General features: G+C 38.5%; 2 protein-coding genes across 3 annotated transcripts; one reads left to right on the top strand and one right to left on the bottom strand.

Moving 5' to 3' along the window:
• Nucleotides 1-2,401: 2,401 nt before the first annotated feature.
• On the top strand, nt 2,402-7,566 carry LOC113671166 (uncharacterized). Its single transcript, XM_089197872.1, has 3 exons — nt 2,402-2,609; nt 2,723-2,786; nt 4,419-7,566. Exon 3 carries the CDS (start codon nt 4,481-4,483, stop codon nt 6,470-6,472), a length of 1,992 nt encoding a protein of 663 aa, XP_089053998.1. The 5' UTR covers nt 2,402-2,609; nt 2,723-2,786; nt 4,419-4,480; the 3' UTR covers nt 6,473-7,566.
• LOC113671186 (ectonucleoside triphosphate diphosphohydrolase 8) lies at nt 7,356-16,918 on the bottom strand. 2 transcript variants are annotated; one of them, XM_027187403.2, is made up of 10 exons: nt 16,748-16,918; nt 14,992-15,113; nt 14,753-14,879; nt 13,951-14,113; nt 12,769-12,940; nt 11,859-12,041; nt 11,234-11,497; nt 10,099-10,209; nt 9,162-9,293; nt 7,356-8,769 (listed from the first exon to the last, which is right to left on the bottom strand). In XM_027187403.2, exons 1-10 carry the CDS (start codon nt 16,797-16,799, stop codon nt 8,539-8,541), a joined length of 1,557 nt encoding a protein of 518 aa, XP_027043204.2. In that variant the 5' UTR covers nt 16,800-16,918; the 3' UTR covers nt 7,356-8,538. The 2 variants fall into 2 exon arrangements, with proteins under 2 accessions (XP_027043204.2, XP_027043205.2); XM_027187404.2 differs by having other exon boundaries at nt 7,356-8,620; nt 16,748-16,916.
• Between the last annotated feature and the right edge of the window lie 1,883 nt (nt 16,919-18,801).

Below are 18,801 nucleotides of genomic sequence, written 5' to 3' on the forward strand. Positions count from 1 at the left end.
TCGAGGTGAGAAAGAGTTTTCTGGTTGTTACAGAAGAGGGAAATATTAGTTTGTTCATAAAGTTGTAGCAGAAAGCACTCCAAAGAAAACATCCCATGTACTTACCAATAAGCTACTTTAGACGCACATTTCAAAATATTTGAAGGATATTAAACACAATAGCCTCTATTTGGTGTGAAACATGCTTGTATATTTGTCCTCAGACATTATCTGCTCTCAAATCTCACAGTTCTCCTTTGCTCTTGGAAAACTGTTCACATCTTGGAGCACAGAATGTCTGCAGACAAATATCTGTGTATATTTTTGCATCAAATAGAGGCTACTGTTTATTTCTTATACCCATGTAAAACAAATTGTCATACAACAAACTTAATGTCTAGCTAGACAATATGATACCTGTGATCCAAAAAAAATTTACCCAGAAGGTCTCAATGGGATGATGGCTTTTACCACTTGTGGTTAAAATTTTGGCCATTTTACAGCTATCAGTTCATTTCTTTCCGTCAAAGTTTGCAAAACTATTTTCATGCTTAACTTTTTTTTTTAGAACTCGAGGGTAAAGCATGTCAAGTTTTAGGTCTAATAGCCTGATTGTTTTTGCCATTTTTCCGCTAATGATTAACCCCATTGAGGCCCTCTATGAATGACTTCAATTATACTTAACCTTCACATAATTCTGTGTTGTAAAATTATTTGCAACATCTTTCATATATAAAGGATGAAACCATTCATATAGTGAATGGTATAGGCCTAGAGTGAAGTTTGTGCTTTTCCTACTCGCCTTGGAGAATTCACCTGAAAGATAGTGACAGATAAAAATTATTACCAAAGGTCAGTTAGCTTGTGATCAGAGTCCTGTTACTGCTAGTTCAATCAACAACAACTTTTCCAAACTAACATGAAAAGAGTTGTATGGGGGCAGTAAGGAGAATTGCTAGTAAGAGCTTTGGAGTAAAAGGGTTAAGTAATGAACACCTCAAAAAGATTAACAACTCCTGTAAGCAAATACTAAGCCAGGGTCCCATGAATTGAAAAATATATACTGTTTTAAGCTTTTATAAAACAGTGACTAGCTTATACTTTCTGTAGTGTCTGAGACAAGTGTGCCTATTTGACTGCATCTTTTAAACACATTCTAATATTTTCATAGTGCTAAACTGCAGTTTTACAAAGAAATCCTCCAATACTTAGATGAAATAACATCCAGCCAGCATCTGGCAAGATAAAACATCCATGAACTACTTGAAGAAGTTTTGGCTTCTCATCTGATTGGCCAATTAAAACCAATTCACAAAACAGAAAACCAAACTGCACCAGTTAAAATCATAATATCTATCAAATCAGGTCAACTCTCAGACCTTGCCCCAGACCTGGACAGTAACTCTGGTTGGGTCAAAAAACTCAGCTTTAAACATTGGTGCAAAGTCAGCATATTCAAAGTTTGGTGGGTAATTCTGCTTCATAAATTCCACAAAGCTTGGTATCTGTTCTTCTTTCCACCGGTATCAGGATCAGTCAGATCCATAACTTGGTACTGATTATACCCCCCAGTGAATGAATACACCAAACTTAACCTCGTCGTACCAAGCGGGGAGGGGACGATCGAGAGTCTAATGACCTCCAAGTTGGTTTGTATTGAGCTGAACCGTAATTCAAAGAAATAAGAAGGATACAACAAACAGTAAGACAGTGCGTCATGTCTGATTTCAATTCCGTCCAATTTCAGCCTGTTTGGATGCGGAATGTAACACTTCACGCTTCTAGATCTTGAAAGATTTTAAAATCAAATTAACGCGGTCCGAAGCAGCTTCGATTGATTTTTCCCAAGGAATCTGCACAAAGAAGAGACCACCAAAAGGGATTGTACATCTTAGGATTTCCTCCAAATTTAGGCATAAAGAGTAAATAAAAACACTAACGCAAAATAAGGCTTACCAACCACCATCAGAGACGAGCAAGAACAAAATTAATGACCAGGTACATTGAAATTGAACGTTTCCAATGACAATTCCGGGTTGTGTCCTCGTGTACCGGTACACAAAAGAAGGAAACATTAACGAACTGCGTCATAACTCCATGTATGGTTATGAAAACAAAAGGAATTCCCTCGTGTACCGGTACACCAGGACAGCCCCCAATTCCGGTGCAGGTGGTCTCTGTTTCCCGTAGTAGTACATTCTCCTCTGGAGAATTGTCTCCCAAAAACTGGCGAAGCATTCTTCGCTGTTGTGTTCGTTACAAAAGTAAATGGAAACTACGGAATTCTACAAAAGCTTTCCACATCCTTTTACTAGTTTCAAGTCTCCATCCAGCTTGTTCGTAAAGGTCTTCTACCACCTTCAACACCTACCCCACCCCTACGACTAGAGTACATTCTAAAAATGTCAATCAAACTTTGATCAGTGAGGATCAGGCTCATAACACACTGCCAAATGCCGTCGTGGTGGAAAAGGACTCTCTTCAAGCGAATATCGAAATATCTTATACTAAATGGACAAGGATCAATCGGCTTCTATGAAAACTATAAAGTTCCAGGAATTCTGTCTTTGAAGAACACAAAAGAACGGTTGATCGCAACCAAACGTTATTGAAGTTTTGGACTGCTGTAGGTGAGTAGAGTTCATGAGGTAAGCTGAAAAGGTCAAGATCAATTCTGGATCTCGTTTTCTGTACTTATATGTCAAAAGGATTCGATTATTTTTATCATCACTTTATCATCTAGAACTCGGCCGCACAGTGGATTAAACAGTCTTTGCGACGGGAAAACTTTTCTTAAAGACCAACAGGTAAGTTTCCAAACGTGCAATATTGTGTGTGAATTCGTACCAAAAGGAGTTCAAAGCCTTAGTCATTCGTGCTTATTTTTAACTATCAGAAACTTGCTCAGGTGTTGATGTAAATAGTTTTGAGAGAGTGAAAACGCTCTCCATAATATTTTTCAAAGCAGCGGCGGTGGAATTAGGGCACCACGTTGTTGAGTGTAGACGCAGCCTTCATTGAGCGCAAGCACAGCGCAGACACCTCGCCGAAGTTAGTCATTCAACAGTTGTCATTTTTCCACTTAAAAGCCGTCTTATCGCAAGTTTACTTTAGCAAAATAATTTATTACTTTTAGTGTATGAAATGTGTTTGATTTATGGCCCAAAACTCTATTATGATCAAGAATAATTTTCGAGAAGATAACTAACAGAAGTCGTAACTGACGTTTGTATTGATTCAAACTGCTGTATGATTCGAAAGGGTTTTCTGATAAATCTTCTCGAAGTATAAAAAGATCAATTTAAATATTTTTCACTTCAATCAAAGAAACAGCGATTTAATTTGTTGGCTAGAATTTTTAGCCCAATTCTCGCCCATAAGTGTTTTAAAGTTATTTTCCGTACAAATGGCGTCGTTTAACGACCAGTTGCAGCTTTTCCACTGATTAGCTGAGTGCGGATATTTTAAGCATATGTCGCTAAAGGTTGTTTGGTGTTCAGAAATCTGTTACGAAAGCTTAAAAATTTTCTCATCCGGAAGATGATTTCTAGAATTTAAAAGGCTAACCAATCGAGAAAGTTTAATACGATTGCCTAAATCCGCGTAAAATATTTAGTCTTCAGTCACATGCAGTTTACATGTAACAAGACTGAAATGGAAATGCATACAACTACTTTGTAAGACTTAAGTTCATGGCTGACCCAATTGCCTTAACAAAAAAATCTGACTTTTATTTTGATTCCAAGAAAGCAATTAAGTTTTCTTAAATCCGTTTTCTTTCTAGGAAGTACTGAAATAATTCCGTAGAATTGTTCGATAAGTTTAAGCTTATAGAATAAAGTACAAAATGTATTTAACGAGTTTATCTAAGTAGTTCCTTTGATCGGATGTAGTAAACAAAAATTCAATTTCCTTGTACCTTCTGCACTGTGCGTTTTGCCGTAAGACAGTGCACTTGGTGTGGCGTCATTCTGAAGGATCGCGGTCACTGATCTTTGGGCGCGTCGTGGGTTGCTCTTGTGTATGTGTTTGGCAAATGCCTTACAACCATTTTACAACCGTTAGAGACATATCTTAAGTTGTTTTGAAATTAAGACCTTGAATTAATAATTGCTCTGATTTCAGTTTTCTTCAGTTTCCTTTCAAAATGTCCCAGAGTATATGTTTTGGCCAAATAAGAATTTGAAAGGCAAACAATGAACTTTAAATATTTGAGTTATTCAATCTCTTACGATGAAAGGTAGGAAATGAATGATTGTACTCTTCTTTCAAAGTTCTATTTTAACATAAAGAGGTGAAACTTCCCCAGAATTTTATCTGTTGAAAAAATATAACCAGTCACCCTACTCGCCTGAAATGAAAAACTGGTTAATAAGAGAGACCGTCTACAAATCTATTGTCAAATGGTTTATCTTGATTTTATGCTTGTACTTTTCAAGGCTAACCAAGACGACTATTGAGACAAGTCGCCCTTAAATACCTCAGAAACAAAGCGACGGTGATGGACTGTTACGAAGATAAGGCGTCAGACGGGACTCACGGTGTGAGTCAAACGGGACTCAAATCGTTTGAAACAGGAAACATGGACGGCAAGGAACAAGCCTATGCTTCAAGTCAGGAACAGGAAATGACCACTAGCCAAATTAATTTGCGTATTCCCTCAGACTTTTCGCTTAATGAGCCATTAGTTTTTGGATTACTTCCTTTCGAGCAACAGTCTCGATACGCAAGGATATCGCCAGTTTCGTCTACATCAAGAACAACCTCCTCCTGCTACCCTGATGGGCCAATTGGGCCAATCACTGCCCATAATCTCGAGCCAGAAGCACCTCCGTTTATGGAAATAATGTCGTCACGTTCATGCACTAACCACGACATCTTGAGTAGTCAGCGCTTCCAAAACCAGATTCTCACACCTTATACAAGGTCTTCTTCATTCATGGAAAGACATACTTCTCAAAGTAATCCCTACACTTTCCACGGGAGAGGTAAGAACAGCGAGGTCGTTTGGCGCAGTAGCAAAATGAAAATCCCTCGGTATGTGTTTCATCCGAACGAAGCACTGCGACCACCGCACCAGTTCGTCAATTCAAACAACTCGTTCCACCCTGACGATCCTTTGAACTGCAGTGGTACTAAGAGTTCCGATGGTCCAGAGGAGGCTGAAAGCAGTAGCAACATGCTTCGGTCAGACTTCAGACTGAATAACCAGAGTGAATACGGCAGCCGATTGCAGGAGGAAACTGTTATGAGATGGAATGGAAATTACGCAGCTTTGTTTTTAAACCAGATGGCACATTCAGTGAATAGGAACATAGCTTTTAATAACAACCCCTTCCGTTACATAGCGATGGAGAATCAAGGTGAGGATCGCATGAATAATGATACCCCCCGTGAGGTATCATCGCTAGGAGACGGACAACCACTCCTTCCTACACTGAATACGTGTGGTGTACAGGCCCAGAGGGGAAGCAGTTCAAACGCAGCTCTCAATGGTACCTTCCATAATTTCACTTTACAATGCCCCACCCAAGCTGGTATGTTCACTCAGAACGCCAGTCCCTCCCACGCAGATACTGGAGCGACAAACTTTGCACCGTATCCTTTACCTATTCAGCAATCTGTGCCCTTCTCTCCAATTCTCAAGGCTATGGGTCCAGTCCATTTAGGTGAAGATTCGAGCGAAAGGACCAACGAAGAGGCAATATCACATCCGCCCTTCTCAACAACCAATCGATGTAGTTTTACACCAGTAGGATACGCACTTAATAACGTGCCTCTCTTGAGCTTTCCACGTGGGGCAGGTTACGAGGCCCCCGTTTCGTTTGCTTCTAAAAAAATTCTTCTTCTTCATTATCCAGACCCACGAACCATGTTTCGCGAAGCAAACCTATTAACTCTTAACCAGCCCCATGAGGGTTATGTCGTTCCTAACGAAACAGTGGGGAGTGGTGCTCTAAAACCCTCCTCCACCCCAGAAGAAACATCTGCCCAAAACGAGACTCTGTCAGAGAAACAAAGTACTATCACAAGTGTTTCTCACAAAAGAAGCCGTCAGACGCGCCAATGTAATATTTGTCTTAAAGTCTGCGCGGGTGCCTCGTCTCTTAAAGTTCATCTTCGCACACATACAGGAGAAAAACCTTTTTCATGCAAGGTCTGCCAAAGGACGTTTGCACAAGCCGGGGGACTGAAATCGCATTTGCGCAGCCACACAGGAGAGCGTCCTTACAAGTGTGATATCTGCAACAAGTTCTTCACCCATTCCACGGCTGTCAACAATCACAAGCGCACGCACACAGGAGAAAAACCATTTGTGTGCGACCACAAAGGATGCAATAAAAAATTTGCTGATCGATCAACTCTTACAAAGCATAACAGAGTCCATACAGGGGAGAGACCATTCGAATGTCCGCATTGCAAAAGGAAATTTACGCAGCTTGGGAATATGAACAAACATTTAAGGTGCAAACACATTGACAAGAAGAAATGAGTAGTTTCGCAGTAATTATAATGCCATCATTACCAAGGCACCTTCTGCATAGCCTTCGGTTCTCAGTGAGTTTAGTGGTTAAAGACTGCTACGTAGGCTATTGTTTCCTTAGTGTCGTAGGTTTTCATTACAGCCTTTCGTTTATCACAATAATTCATTTGGACTCTTGAAAATGGTTCACTACACTTCATGCCCTGACGGTTATGTTTTATGGGGTCACTAGTATAAAACTAATTGCAGGCAAGGCTCTCCTCGTGAAAGGAAGATAATTTGACTGTGAGGCTTTTTAGTTTGACGCTATGATACTAGTCCTTGAATAACAGGCTCGGACATCACTGAAACAGATAGCAATAATGCCACAAAAAGCCAAGAAAATCTTTGTTGCTAAGATTGCTAATAGTGGATACGTGCGACTGGCACTCTCAAGCTTCAGAATCACTGAGGGGCGTGCTTTTTTTGTGTCAGTGGTCTCGTCTCCAGTTATTTTATCTAACGGGGGGTCACATGAGTGCGAGGTGTAATGTTGGGTCTGTAAAAATCGTCCATCATTCTTTTCTCCGCATTGCACTCTAGCATAAGCATGATGAAGACTAGGTACGACACTACGGCTGTAGCGGGCGACAGGGAGTCTTAAGAAAATTGAACGGTTCGTTCGAAAATTACCAAGAATCCCTGAGGTGTCTCCCAATGGCTATTTACACGGGCAAAAAAAATCTATTTTGACTCCGAAGATTTAAGTCAAGAGACAAACGACCACACCCTTAGGTTGTCTTGTTCCGTAGTTTAATACACTACACAGTTACAAGTTAGAAATAACACACGTTCTTCACTTGACTCAGTGTAGCCCCGAGACATAGCCACTTTCAAAAAGTGAAAACCATAGTGGATTCAAAATAGTCTTTAATGTTGAGTTTTAGTGTAAGTTATTACAAAAGTTGAGTTTCTATAAAATTTCAGGAGTAGGTAGCTATTTCGTAAAAAATCAACTGTAACATTGATGTAATTAGGCATGTTCGCACGAAGTATAAGTAAATAAGTAAAACTAAATAAGTATAAGTTATCTGTAATACTACAATAAAATAGAGGGATCTTAAGTTAAAATTGTAGTTATTTCCTACCCATCCTTACCAGTTGGTTCAACCCTTTTGAATCACGGGAGAAATGAACTAGCCTCAGTAGGATCGGGATAAAAAATCATTAAGGTGCCGTTATCTTGAATTAACACCAAATTATACGAATTAATATTTGGAATCCATGTTTGGAGATCGGAGGAGGGTAACCTTTGAATCTTAGGAGAGCTAAGATAGAACAGGACTCACCGAAATTTTTATAACCAAGAGCCCTGAATGGGTGTAATTGAGATTCGAAATTGCGCTTCTTTCTCTCAATACAATTTCTAAACAAACCTTTCAAGAAAAGACTTCACGTATGAATCAACCATTCTTTGCTTGCTTTGTAAATCTCAAATACTGGCGAATCCACATCTACAAGTTGAGTGAGGCTTTATTTTTTCTTCATTGACGGTGGGCTCAATATAGCGGGAAATGGTGGGGTGGGGGTGGGGAAAGGCGCGGCCAAGAACTTTGAGAAACCACTACAAATCGATACAGTAATTGACAGTTGAAAAAGTTCGACAAGTGAGTGAGGCTGAGTAGGTAACTACTTAGATAAGATTACTTATTATTGGATCTTAGAATGGTCAGGTCAAACAATAACCAGCTGTTATTTTCTGCTTTAAGTATATGATAAACTACTTAAACGTTGAGATCAAACCCTATGCTTATTTTTCTACATACGTATTCTATAGAAAAAAATTCAACTTGAATTCGAAAAAGGCTACAATCGCTTTTCAAAACATCCAGTCGCACACCTGGTTAACACTGTCTCTTTGTAATGCGCTCTTATAAAAATAATATCGTCTAATGAAAGCAATTCTGTGGTAATATGCACTTTCTTAATATTTGATACCTTCTTCATTTTTTTTCTAATTCGCCATTACTGGTCACATGACTTTGTCAAGACAGCGCGCGACCCAGAAATCAGGGCACAGTAACCACTGATCTTGATCACAGCACCAGTCCTTGCACGTTTGATTGCCTTTGTTTGTAAATCCTCCCGGCGGACATTATGCATATAAGGACCCCAGTGCTGAGAAGTAAAGCACCAACAATTACCACTACTACGTAAACACCACTGTGGAACAGGTGAATTGAGACGAGGGCAGGCTTTTCGATTGGTAATAAATTTGTGGCGTTGATCATAAAACCGAGAGCCCAGCCGAGGGAAAGACGGTTAACCTGTAAGAAAAAACATTCAGTGAAAGTGGGGAAATAAAGCTGACTAACCGATACGAGAAATCCTATCTCGGGATTTCAGCTTAAGACAGAGGGCAGGGAAGGAGGGGTTCTCCCCTATGAAAATAAACTAGAACGACCAGGAACTTTATGATTGTCTTGCATGACAAAAGGGGGTAAAGTAGCTATAAGGGGAAATTAATCCCCACTCCCCCAGTCAGGGGGGGTGGGGGTGAAGTTTTTCCCTAACCATTTCTAATTCAAATTTGCACCACCAAATGACCACTACAACGTCAAAGACAAGATCAGAGGGATGTGTGCAATAAGGACGAAAACCTCTTCTAAAAGGGTATACGAACTAATTTAAAAGGTGAAAAAATGATTCTCTTACTCACCGTGCCGACAAATTGCAATTTGGCGGTTGAATTCTCAAAGTGGTATCCACGTGAAAGTATCGTGTAGACGTACTGTGCATCGAAGCAGTAAAACGGCAAGAACTGTGGATACTTAGTGGGGATAGTTTTAATCTACAGAAAAAAAGAGAAGTATCTTATTTTACAGTGTGTAACAGGGTTATGATTTTAGATAGTTGGTCCATCAGTAGTTTGTCTGAAGAGATGATCAACCGGCATGGTCCGTTGGTAAGTGGGTCAGTGGGTATGTCAGTCAGCCCAACGGTTGGTCAGACAGTCAATAGGGCGGTCACTTCTCTCCATGTACGGCTCTAAACATTCTTGATGTTCTTTGCATTTAGATATCACACAAGCACTTTTGACAAAGGTCCATCTTGAATGGCCGATGATCTGCTAAAAGAATGCTACAAAAGTACCAACGGTAGCGTTTGCGTTTTGGTCTCAACCATCTCGTGATCTGGTCTGACGTCCTATCGCTTTCTTATTTTAGCAACATAGAACGTTTTTGGATTTCGTGTCGTAAAACTAAGACCATGCTGAGTTATAGAAACGGAAATACACAGCAAAGGAGAATATTATAATGACCTACGAAGGGTCACGAGAACTCAGCCGTGGGAACATATATAACTGATTCCAAGCGCGAGAAAATGCACAGGACCAAGTCGCAGATAGGTGAAAATATGTATCTGATAAATCAAAAAGAAATTTTTTTTTCGGAACTGATGACAATGATAGAGAGCAGTGAAGGAATAGGAATGCAGTCTCTTGAACACTCGCTCAAAAACCGATCTTCTGCCCTATCTGTTGCTGTCAGATCTCTCAATTCCTGTTTGCTGTAGAGGTGCCTGCTCCTCTGAAAATGCTTTTCTAAAACGTTTATATACCACAGCGCTGTAAAGTGAAACATGGAAAGACCTACCTCATCCCAAGATTTCCCACAGATATTCTTTGCGGAGGCTTGTAGCTGATCAAGTGACGCGTTGCTTGTGAGATTAAGATCTTTAGTAACAGTGTAATAACCAGAAAATGCCTAAAAAATTATCAGGAAAATAACTTATCCGGGGCATTTAATTCAAAATACTGAAAAGGTAAATGTTTACCAATATCAAAACAAACATAATCGTTATTGTTCAACTTGAGCTTAAGTCACTTACACGCTAATGATTACTTTCATAAATAGGACACGCGATGAGTACTTTCCTCTACAGTAAGAATTACAAAATTTTTTCATTATGTGGCTCACTTTGGAAGCGGGTAAGATGAATCGAATAGCGCGTTCTGATTGGCTACCCGAAACAGAAAGATGGAAGGAATACCTCGTCCTGATTGGCCACTCAAGACAGCAAGAAAGGGTACACCGCGTCCGCATTGGCTAACCAAGCCCACAAGATGACGCGAATACCGTGTTCTTAATGGCTACCCGAGCCAGCAAGAAGAAGTATAAACCACATCTGCATGGGCTACCCAAGCAAGCAATATGAAGCGGTTCCGTTTTCTGATTAGCTTCTCGAGCTAGCAAGATGAATGTAAGACCGTGTTTGGCTACCCGGACAGAGACGCAAAATGGAGCATCCGAAGTTATTTCAAAAAGGGAGTCCAGCAAATAAAACCACGAGTGTCTTGAACGTTATGAAATACATCCTTAGATGATCACGCCTGTCCAGCCATAAAAACGCATTATGCATGAGGTCAATATGCATTATTGACCTCATGCTAGGTCAATAATGCATATATATTAGCCTCACAATCAGTAACGTACGAAGAGTGACAACATTGTACGATCCATAAAGAAAACACCATACGCAGCGCCCAGCGCAAGAAATCTCAGAGGAGCAAAGAAATGTCTGAATTCTCCATTAGTTAGCAAAATAAATAACCAATAAATATTCAATGGTAAGCACTCCCAAACTTCCTTTGTTAGTGTGTTAGTTCGTACGCAGCAAAAAAGTGGAAATAGTTGACAATTTTTACCCATTTATAATGCTCCTTCTTCAACGGTTTTTGGGGAAAGTAAAGGCTGTTTGCATTGGAGTTTAAGTGAATATTTTACTTACAAAAAATTGTTTTCCATCCGTGGTTGGTTGATAAACACTATCAAATGAACAGCTGCTGTTGCCCTGACATGATGTAAAGTTGAAAAGTTTACTGACTTCTTTGGAACAAAGGGAGTAGTTCCCAGTTCCCATCAGAGTAAATGTAGTCTGGTTGGAGGTAAGTCCTTTCACACAAGGAGAACTCCTCAGATACGTGGATGTTATGTTCTGCATGTAGCCTTTGGGTCCACATGGGTTGTAAACTTTTGCAGTTGAGTTAGATTCCTTTCAACAAAAATGAGGAAACATGAGGCATTTGGAAATGGTAACTGCAAATCAAATACAGTACCACCGAAGGTGAGGGAAATTTTTCCAACTGAGGAAACTCTACAAATCTTTGGGTGGGTGGGTGGGTGGGTGGGTGCTGATGGGACCCTTAGAAACCTGTTCTAAGTCTATGATAGAGCCCCTTCAGATTTAAGTTGTATTCCTACCCTACCTGGGTAAAAAAATGTATATATTCTTTATCTAGGAAAAAAATCTCAAGGAAATGTTTTCCTCAAAACATGAGAAAACCTTTTGTCTCGCTTATAGCTGCAGATAGGAGTAACCCCTTGGAACTTACTCTCACTTTAACTGAACTTACTTTAACAAGTTGTGCATAAAATCTTCTCTCTGCCTCTTTTTTGCCATAACATAAGTAGCTGTGTGTATACAGCTGATACTTTGTCCCATACAATTTTAATTTACTAGAATGTTGAGCTGCTTTGGAGGAAGTAAATGTTATTTGTGTAGATGCACCTCCCATGTCCAAAGCTCCTATTGTTTCCTGTGAGTAATGGACAACATTTTGAATAATAAATTTACAAATAAATTTACATCACTACAGATGTGATTGGTAAAGCTGTGGCCTAACAATTAGTCCCTTAACCCTTTAACTCCCATGAGTGACCTAGACAGAATTTCTCCTTACAATATCTGTACAATATTAAAAAGATAAGCGACGAGAATAAAGAAAAATATCAATTTGAGTATAATTAGATGATCCAATACTAAATTCTCTAAACTAACATTATAAGAATTGCATGGTTGACAGTAAAGAGAATAACAAATTTGATCTGGGAGTTAAAGGGTTAAATCCTGAGCATGAGATCCCAAGTGGAGCACCAAACAGGTCATTGTGTATAGACTGCTTTAGCTTGCTGTCTTTATCTAACTTGATCTCAAGTTTAAGGAGGCAGGAAACAGTTTTCCAAGATATCTACCATCTAATTCTCTCTACTTGAAATACAACATATATACAACAATACAACTTTTTCTGACATTGAGACAATGGGAGTCACATGAAGACACCGAGAGGTTGTATCTGGGATAAGCACCAATGGCTATAGCATACTATACCTAACAATTGGTAGAGTATTAGTAATATATTGACGATTGAATCATGAACAATCATTATGATTATTGATGCATATTAAGTGAATACAAATAACAAAGAGATATATCTAACCAGCTCTGTAATATGCAAATTCTTAACTTCATTATTCACCACACACCTGTGAAGTATTGAAGCTACCATATAGGTAGTTGACAGTAACCCAGGAAGATAGTCCTTCTTCTTCACCACTGATGATACGGGCATAGTCATCTTCAAACATGAAGGGTGAGCTCTTCAACGTTTTTCGTACAGATGCAAGGATACTACTTGCTGCTGCAGGATTCATTTCCCTGAAAATGTGGCAGGTACATAATGTTTTTGAGTCAGTGTGAGTACATTGTACTCTGTTTGTAGTGGTTAAAGTGTTTGAAAAAAGACTGGGACATATCCACTTTGAAATCTACTTCTTAGTTTGAATTACTTCCTCCAATTGATGATGACACCCACAACACCCAATTTGCTAATGCTTCTTATTTTCCTAAATTTCCTCTTCAACTTCTCAGACATATAGCCATGAGTGAAACAGGTTGGAAGAGGATTACAACAATTGTACTACATCCTTTTTCTTTTTTGGGCCAAAAACTCAGAGTTATACAATAAGATTTACAGTCTAAGCAACAGTTAATGGAAAAAATTATTTAAGAACTGTGAGTATATACAGCTGGGTCAGTTACAGTCAAACCTTCATTGAGCAGACACCCACAGCAAATGATGGGGTGACTGCTCAATATAATTTGATTGCTAAATACAGGTTCCACAGAATAGGGGTCACAAACACGGAATGAATTTTTTATGTAAGAAATTTTGCTTAGTTTTGTTTGAGTGGTTCAGCATTTCGTGAATGTTCATTACATGTGGAAGACAATAAAAACAGGCCATTGGGATGAAGTCAAGGGGGATCACTGAGGCTTAATAGAGGTGACCACTTAACCCTTTAACTCCCAGAGGTGATTCACATATAACTTCTCCCTGCAATATCCATCCATTATCCAACAAACAGGTAATGAGAATACTCAAATGTATCAGGTAGAGGTTGTTATCTTGATCTAACAACAAATTCTTGCAACTAATTTACAAGGAAGTGTGTAGCAGCTAGAGGGGAGAATTAACAGTCAGATCCTGGAAGTCAAAGAGTTAAGAGCTCTAGGTAAAAATTACTGACAGTAATTAAGGGGAGAAAATTGCAGGACTTTGAAAACTGACTGCTTAAAACGGAGTGACCACTTAATATGGAGTTGCTTAATAAAGCTTCCCCTGTTTTATAATCTATTGATCATGTAAAGAATGTTTGAGTCCTTACTTAAGCAACCTCATGCCTGCAGTAGCTCCAAGGTAGATTGGTGACCTTTTTCGTAGGTAGGAAGGTATCAACTTCTTTGCTGTGTTTGTTATACAACCCTGTAGTGACTGTCCAGCTTCAGCAGGATCTGATACATAACTTGATATTCCTGCCACATGATTATCTACAAAAGAAGGGAGCAGGAAATCATAGTGAACTTCAACCAACAGGAGTACACATTAACAATGACTTTTAACCCTTTAATTCCCAGATCAAATTTTTAATTCTCCTTACAGTCAACCATAGAATTCTTATAATGTTAGTTCAGAGAACTTGGTATTGGATCAACTAATTATCCCTCAATTCATATTTTTCTTTATTCTCATCACTTATCTGGTTGATATTGTATTGATATTGTATAGAGAAATTCTGTCTTGATCACTCATGGGAGCTAAAGGGATAATATCTGTTAAAGCTACAGTCTGGACAAAGAATAATTCTTATCAATAATACTAGCTTGGCAATCCTTATACTTAACAGATTATACTAACTTCTTTTCGGAGTAGCAAGCTGTAGAAAAGCAATGAACTCATTATATGGCAGAGCATATCATTCATTGATTATCTGACAATGCTCTTCTACATATACTTTTCAAAAAATAACTTTTTGCCTGAATGCTCTAAATTGCCTGAATTTTTTTAATAAGTCAATAGGCATTTCATGCAAGGGGCTTTAATACATATGCACAATACATAATAATCTCCTACTCTTGAATTTATTTAAAAAACATTTTGTTTCCAGTAATAAGTGCTTTCATATTTACCTTTATCCTTAACAACACACTCTCCAATCTCCTCCACAAGTGCTGTGCCTTTCACAACATCATCAACTGTCCATTTGTAAACAAACATATTGGTATGTGTTGATCCTGCATCCAGTACAATGCCATACTAAAATCAAAAGAAATTATTTATAAAAATTGAATTCATCAAACCTGCCAGAGGATTTCATTGACATTTGTTGTAGAAAGGCATGTATCAAACAAACTTTAGTTCTCTTTACCTCATTTTTGACCTTTGCCTTGTACACACTGATTACTGAAATACAACTGATTCCAAAGATGATCAGGAATGTTGCCACAATACAGCCAACCCAGTCTCGCACATGGCACACAGAACTCCTGACTAATGAAACATAGATAACATAAATCATGAAATCATCATCACCAGGGTATGACAGGGTTAGGATAAATCTATCTTCCTTAATTTAATCATATCAGTTTTATAAAGGTGAATACCATAAAACTGTGTTTCCTACAAAGTGTAAAACAAAGAGAAACCTTGTGGTATTGCACTATTATCCAATTATCTTACAGGATTTAGGAATCTAAATCTAACAAAGGTATTTCACTTTTTTTGCCATTTTGTGTTGAATAATATCTAGCAAAATACTTATTTTGCCTGAGTTCTGGACTGGTTAATTTAACAACAGTCTTAACTTTGAATACCTGCTTCCAACAAATGCTTTCATGATTGAAAAAAAATTGGTATAAATTATCTTTATTTTTTCGCAATCCAATGACATGAATGTTTGGTAACATCATATAAATAATTAACAGTCAAAAATTACTCAGGTTACTAAAACATAAAAAATATACAATAATCCCAGCGATGTACTGTATTAAAACTCAACAGTAACAGATGCAAGATGACAAAGCTATAAAATCAGTTCTGATAGTAAATACCACCTCAGGTGACACTTGAAAATAAAAGGCAAATCAACTGACCTGAGAATGTAAATTGGCCACTGTAAATAGTTTTAAAGTTCGCGTTTTGCATGTTAGCCCTTTGTCAAAGCAAATGAATGAATAACAACAAGGAGGGCTAACGCTCAAAACATCAGCTTTGAAACTCTTTACAGTGGCCAATTTATGTTATCAACTCAGTTGATAATACTAAATTACCCTGTTATACTCTCCCACTGATGCAACACCACAGTTTCTTTAGAAACTTTCCCCCTTTACTCACAAGAAAAATTAAGTCTAATCTATCAAGTAACATGTGGGAAAAACATCTCTCTTTCTGAAAATCTTTACATTATCATGGTCATCTTATTACCTACGTGTAAGCAATAACACCTCTTTGGCTTGCGTTACTTTACAATAATACGGCTGAGATTATCGAGCTAAGGGAACTGATAGTTTCTCACAGAGAATTAGCAGTTTCATACCTGTAAGGTTTGCTTCAAGGTTTGAGCCTAAAAGATTAGACTGTCTTATATTAGTGTGCATACTAAGAGAAACTATTAAACAAATGCAGCACTGGTTAGCCTTAATTAGCTTTTATAATTAACTCAACATTGACTTTGGTCTCTTTGAGATGCATAAGCATGATGCCCTAAATTATAGTGATGCAGTGTGTACATTTAATACAATCCTCTGAAAAGGGCATGTTAAGATGGCTTCATGCATTTAGCTACTAATTTAATATCTGGTTGTCAAAAAATTAGATTGACAGATTAAATACCAATTAAGCAAGACTAATGGAATAATAAATACTGCACTGGTTGCTGCGCCGGTTGAAATTTCCAGAAAAATAAATAATATTATCAAATTTCGCTTTCTATTTGGACGCATTGACTGCTATAAATTATGGCATTAATTAAAAAAATTACTTGACAGAATACAAACCATGAAAAAAAACTTTTTAGTCGCAATTCAATTTTGACTGGGTCTTGGTAAAATTTTAAGTTAATCAGGTTAGTGCAACTTAATAAAGCTCATCGTGATTGCAAAGATAAGAGAGAGAGAAAACCATACTTTCAGTCCTCTGAATGAGCGGTGAATTATCCTCCTCGTCTGTTGAAAACATCTAGACGAATAAAAGCTGTTCCACAAAGTATTTTACTAATACTAAGTGGACCGGCGTACGTGATAAGATAAGGAAACGAGAAACTGACATGAAATAAAGGAAGTAACAGTAAAATGTGACAGGCGTTACACGTTGAAACGTCAGAAGTGGTTCCCAGTTTCCTTGCGAGGGATCCTACAAGCTGTTCTCAGAGATAGTTCCTGCAAAATTCCTGCCCTCTCAGTGGCTGGTAGCACGTCAAATAATCCTAAACAGGGAAGCGAACTGAATCACACGTGGAAAATTTCCACAATCGTCTTCGTTGAAAGACATCTCATTCAGTCTCAGTATTCTTTGCCAGTGAAGACTATAAATTAGACCATTGAGTCAAAAGGCGGAAATGTGTCTGAAGGCTTCGCCCCATTGCAAGTTTGCCACCTACCACCTTCACGAGTTCGCCCCCCGCAGTAAAACAGGTTCGCCTCCACTTTTGCCTGTTCGCATCCAAAATCTTTCAGCGTACGCTAAAAACCAAATGCGCTTGCATGACGTGACGCAAAGACTGTGCACACCGAATTTCAAGAATCGCTCTTGATAGCAGTTTGAGATTTCAGAAACTAAACTAACAACATTTACAATATAGAGTACTGTCCTTACTTTACCGGGAAATGATATCCTTAAAAGTCAAAGCTTGAAGCGTGCACATTCTCCTTCATGGCATTGATGGCAGTTTTTCTCGCGCGCTCGTGCTTGAAGTTTTAACTTCAAGCACGAGCGCGCGAGAAAAAAAGTCCTTTTGATGATACACATGCATTCGATTGAAACGTCAACGTCTTGTTCGTTTCAGTTGAGATTTTGCCTGGGTTTGCAGATAGAGAGGTAGCGTTTTAACAGAATTGAAATGCGAATCGTTTTCATTTGGAGTGAGCTTTTATGCCTTGTTCTGTTTGCTTCTTTCCCTGGAGGGTCGGGTGAGTAAAGTTTTCCCTTTTCTCTTACTGTTAAGTTCTGAAATGAAAGAAAAACTGAACCAGCCTTCGAATTAGATAAGTCAAGTCAGTAGTCAATAAGAGAACTAACAACCTCTATTTATTATCACATCAGTTTTGAAATCTTTTTTAACAATCATGTTAATCACTAATTTTCGCTGAAAAAATACTGTGACTGGTAGTGTTAGAGGTTTTTGCCCCCTTCCCAAGTTTGACCTCCACCCACTCTATTTCTTTCTCCTAAGGAATTCAAGAACATCCAGGAGGATTTGGAGGACTCATGATGGAGAGCCTGATCCAACTCTTCTGGATATCTTTGGTGGGTTTATTAATTTGGCTATTATGAAAAAAAAGTTTTTAGATAGGTCAAAACACAATTCAAAAACGATTTTCTTGGTTTTGATTGTTCCAATGTGAAACTCTTGTTTACAATGGAGCTGCTATGCGACCTGACGTGAATTCATGCGTCAACAGCATCAGAATTTTCGCCACATCCAATAACTACATGTGAACGACAGGAAACTTGCTAAAGGAACGGAATTTCCCTCAAGCCTCATTACTTAGTCATCTACCAAAGCAAATAAAGTTCTTCCCTAACGAGTTTAAATTTCCCGGCTCGCTGCGAAAAACTTGTTTGTCAGTTATTGGATGGGGTAACTCAGTTATAACAACCTATAAAAAAAAGTCAAGAGAAAACTGAATTTGTCGACGAATATGGAAGCCTGGTGGTACAATTCCTTGATATATAAAAAAAAAAACGTTACCGAAATCCATGTCGACTATTTCTTTTTATTCTATGCAGAAAACTACGTATTTGTGGCTCACAGATCAAACAAGTGATGTATATGATCTGATTGACTGGGCTTTTGACTGCATCTTGGACGAGGAAATCAGTGGAATACAAGGTTGGTACAATACGGGAAGACTCTTGGGGCTTAAGGAAGCACAGGCATCGTCGGCAAGAAAGTTCGAATGTCACAAAACCTCCTCTGTTATAAATATTTGTTAAACTTAGGGCGATGACACCAAGGCTA

This window comes from Pocillopora damicornis, chromosome 2, assembly GCF_964200805.1.
Source record: "Pocillopora damicornis chromosome 2, jaPocDami1.2, whole genome shotgun sequence".
Lineage (NCBI taxonomy): Eukaryota > Metazoa > Cnidaria > Anthozoa > Scleractinia > Pocilloporidae > Pocillopora > Pocillopora damicornis.

Coding starts and splice junctions, on each gene's coding strand:
- LOC113671166 (XM_089197872.1), top strand. CDS start 4,481: ATGGACTGTTACGAAGATAAGGCGTCAGACGGGACTCACGGTGTGAGT.
- LOC113671186 (XM_027187403.2), bottom strand. CDS start 16,799: ATGTTTTCAACAGACGAGGAGGATAATTCACCGCTCATTCAGAGGACT. Junction 11,498..11,858: donor TTTATGCACAACTTGTTAAA/GTAAGTTCAGTT, acceptor TTTTGTTGAAAG/GAATCTAACTCAACTGCAAA. Junction 8,770..9,161: donor AATTGCAATTTGTCGGCACG/GTGAGTAAGAGA, acceptor TTTTTCTTACAG/GTTAACCGTCTTTCCCTCGG.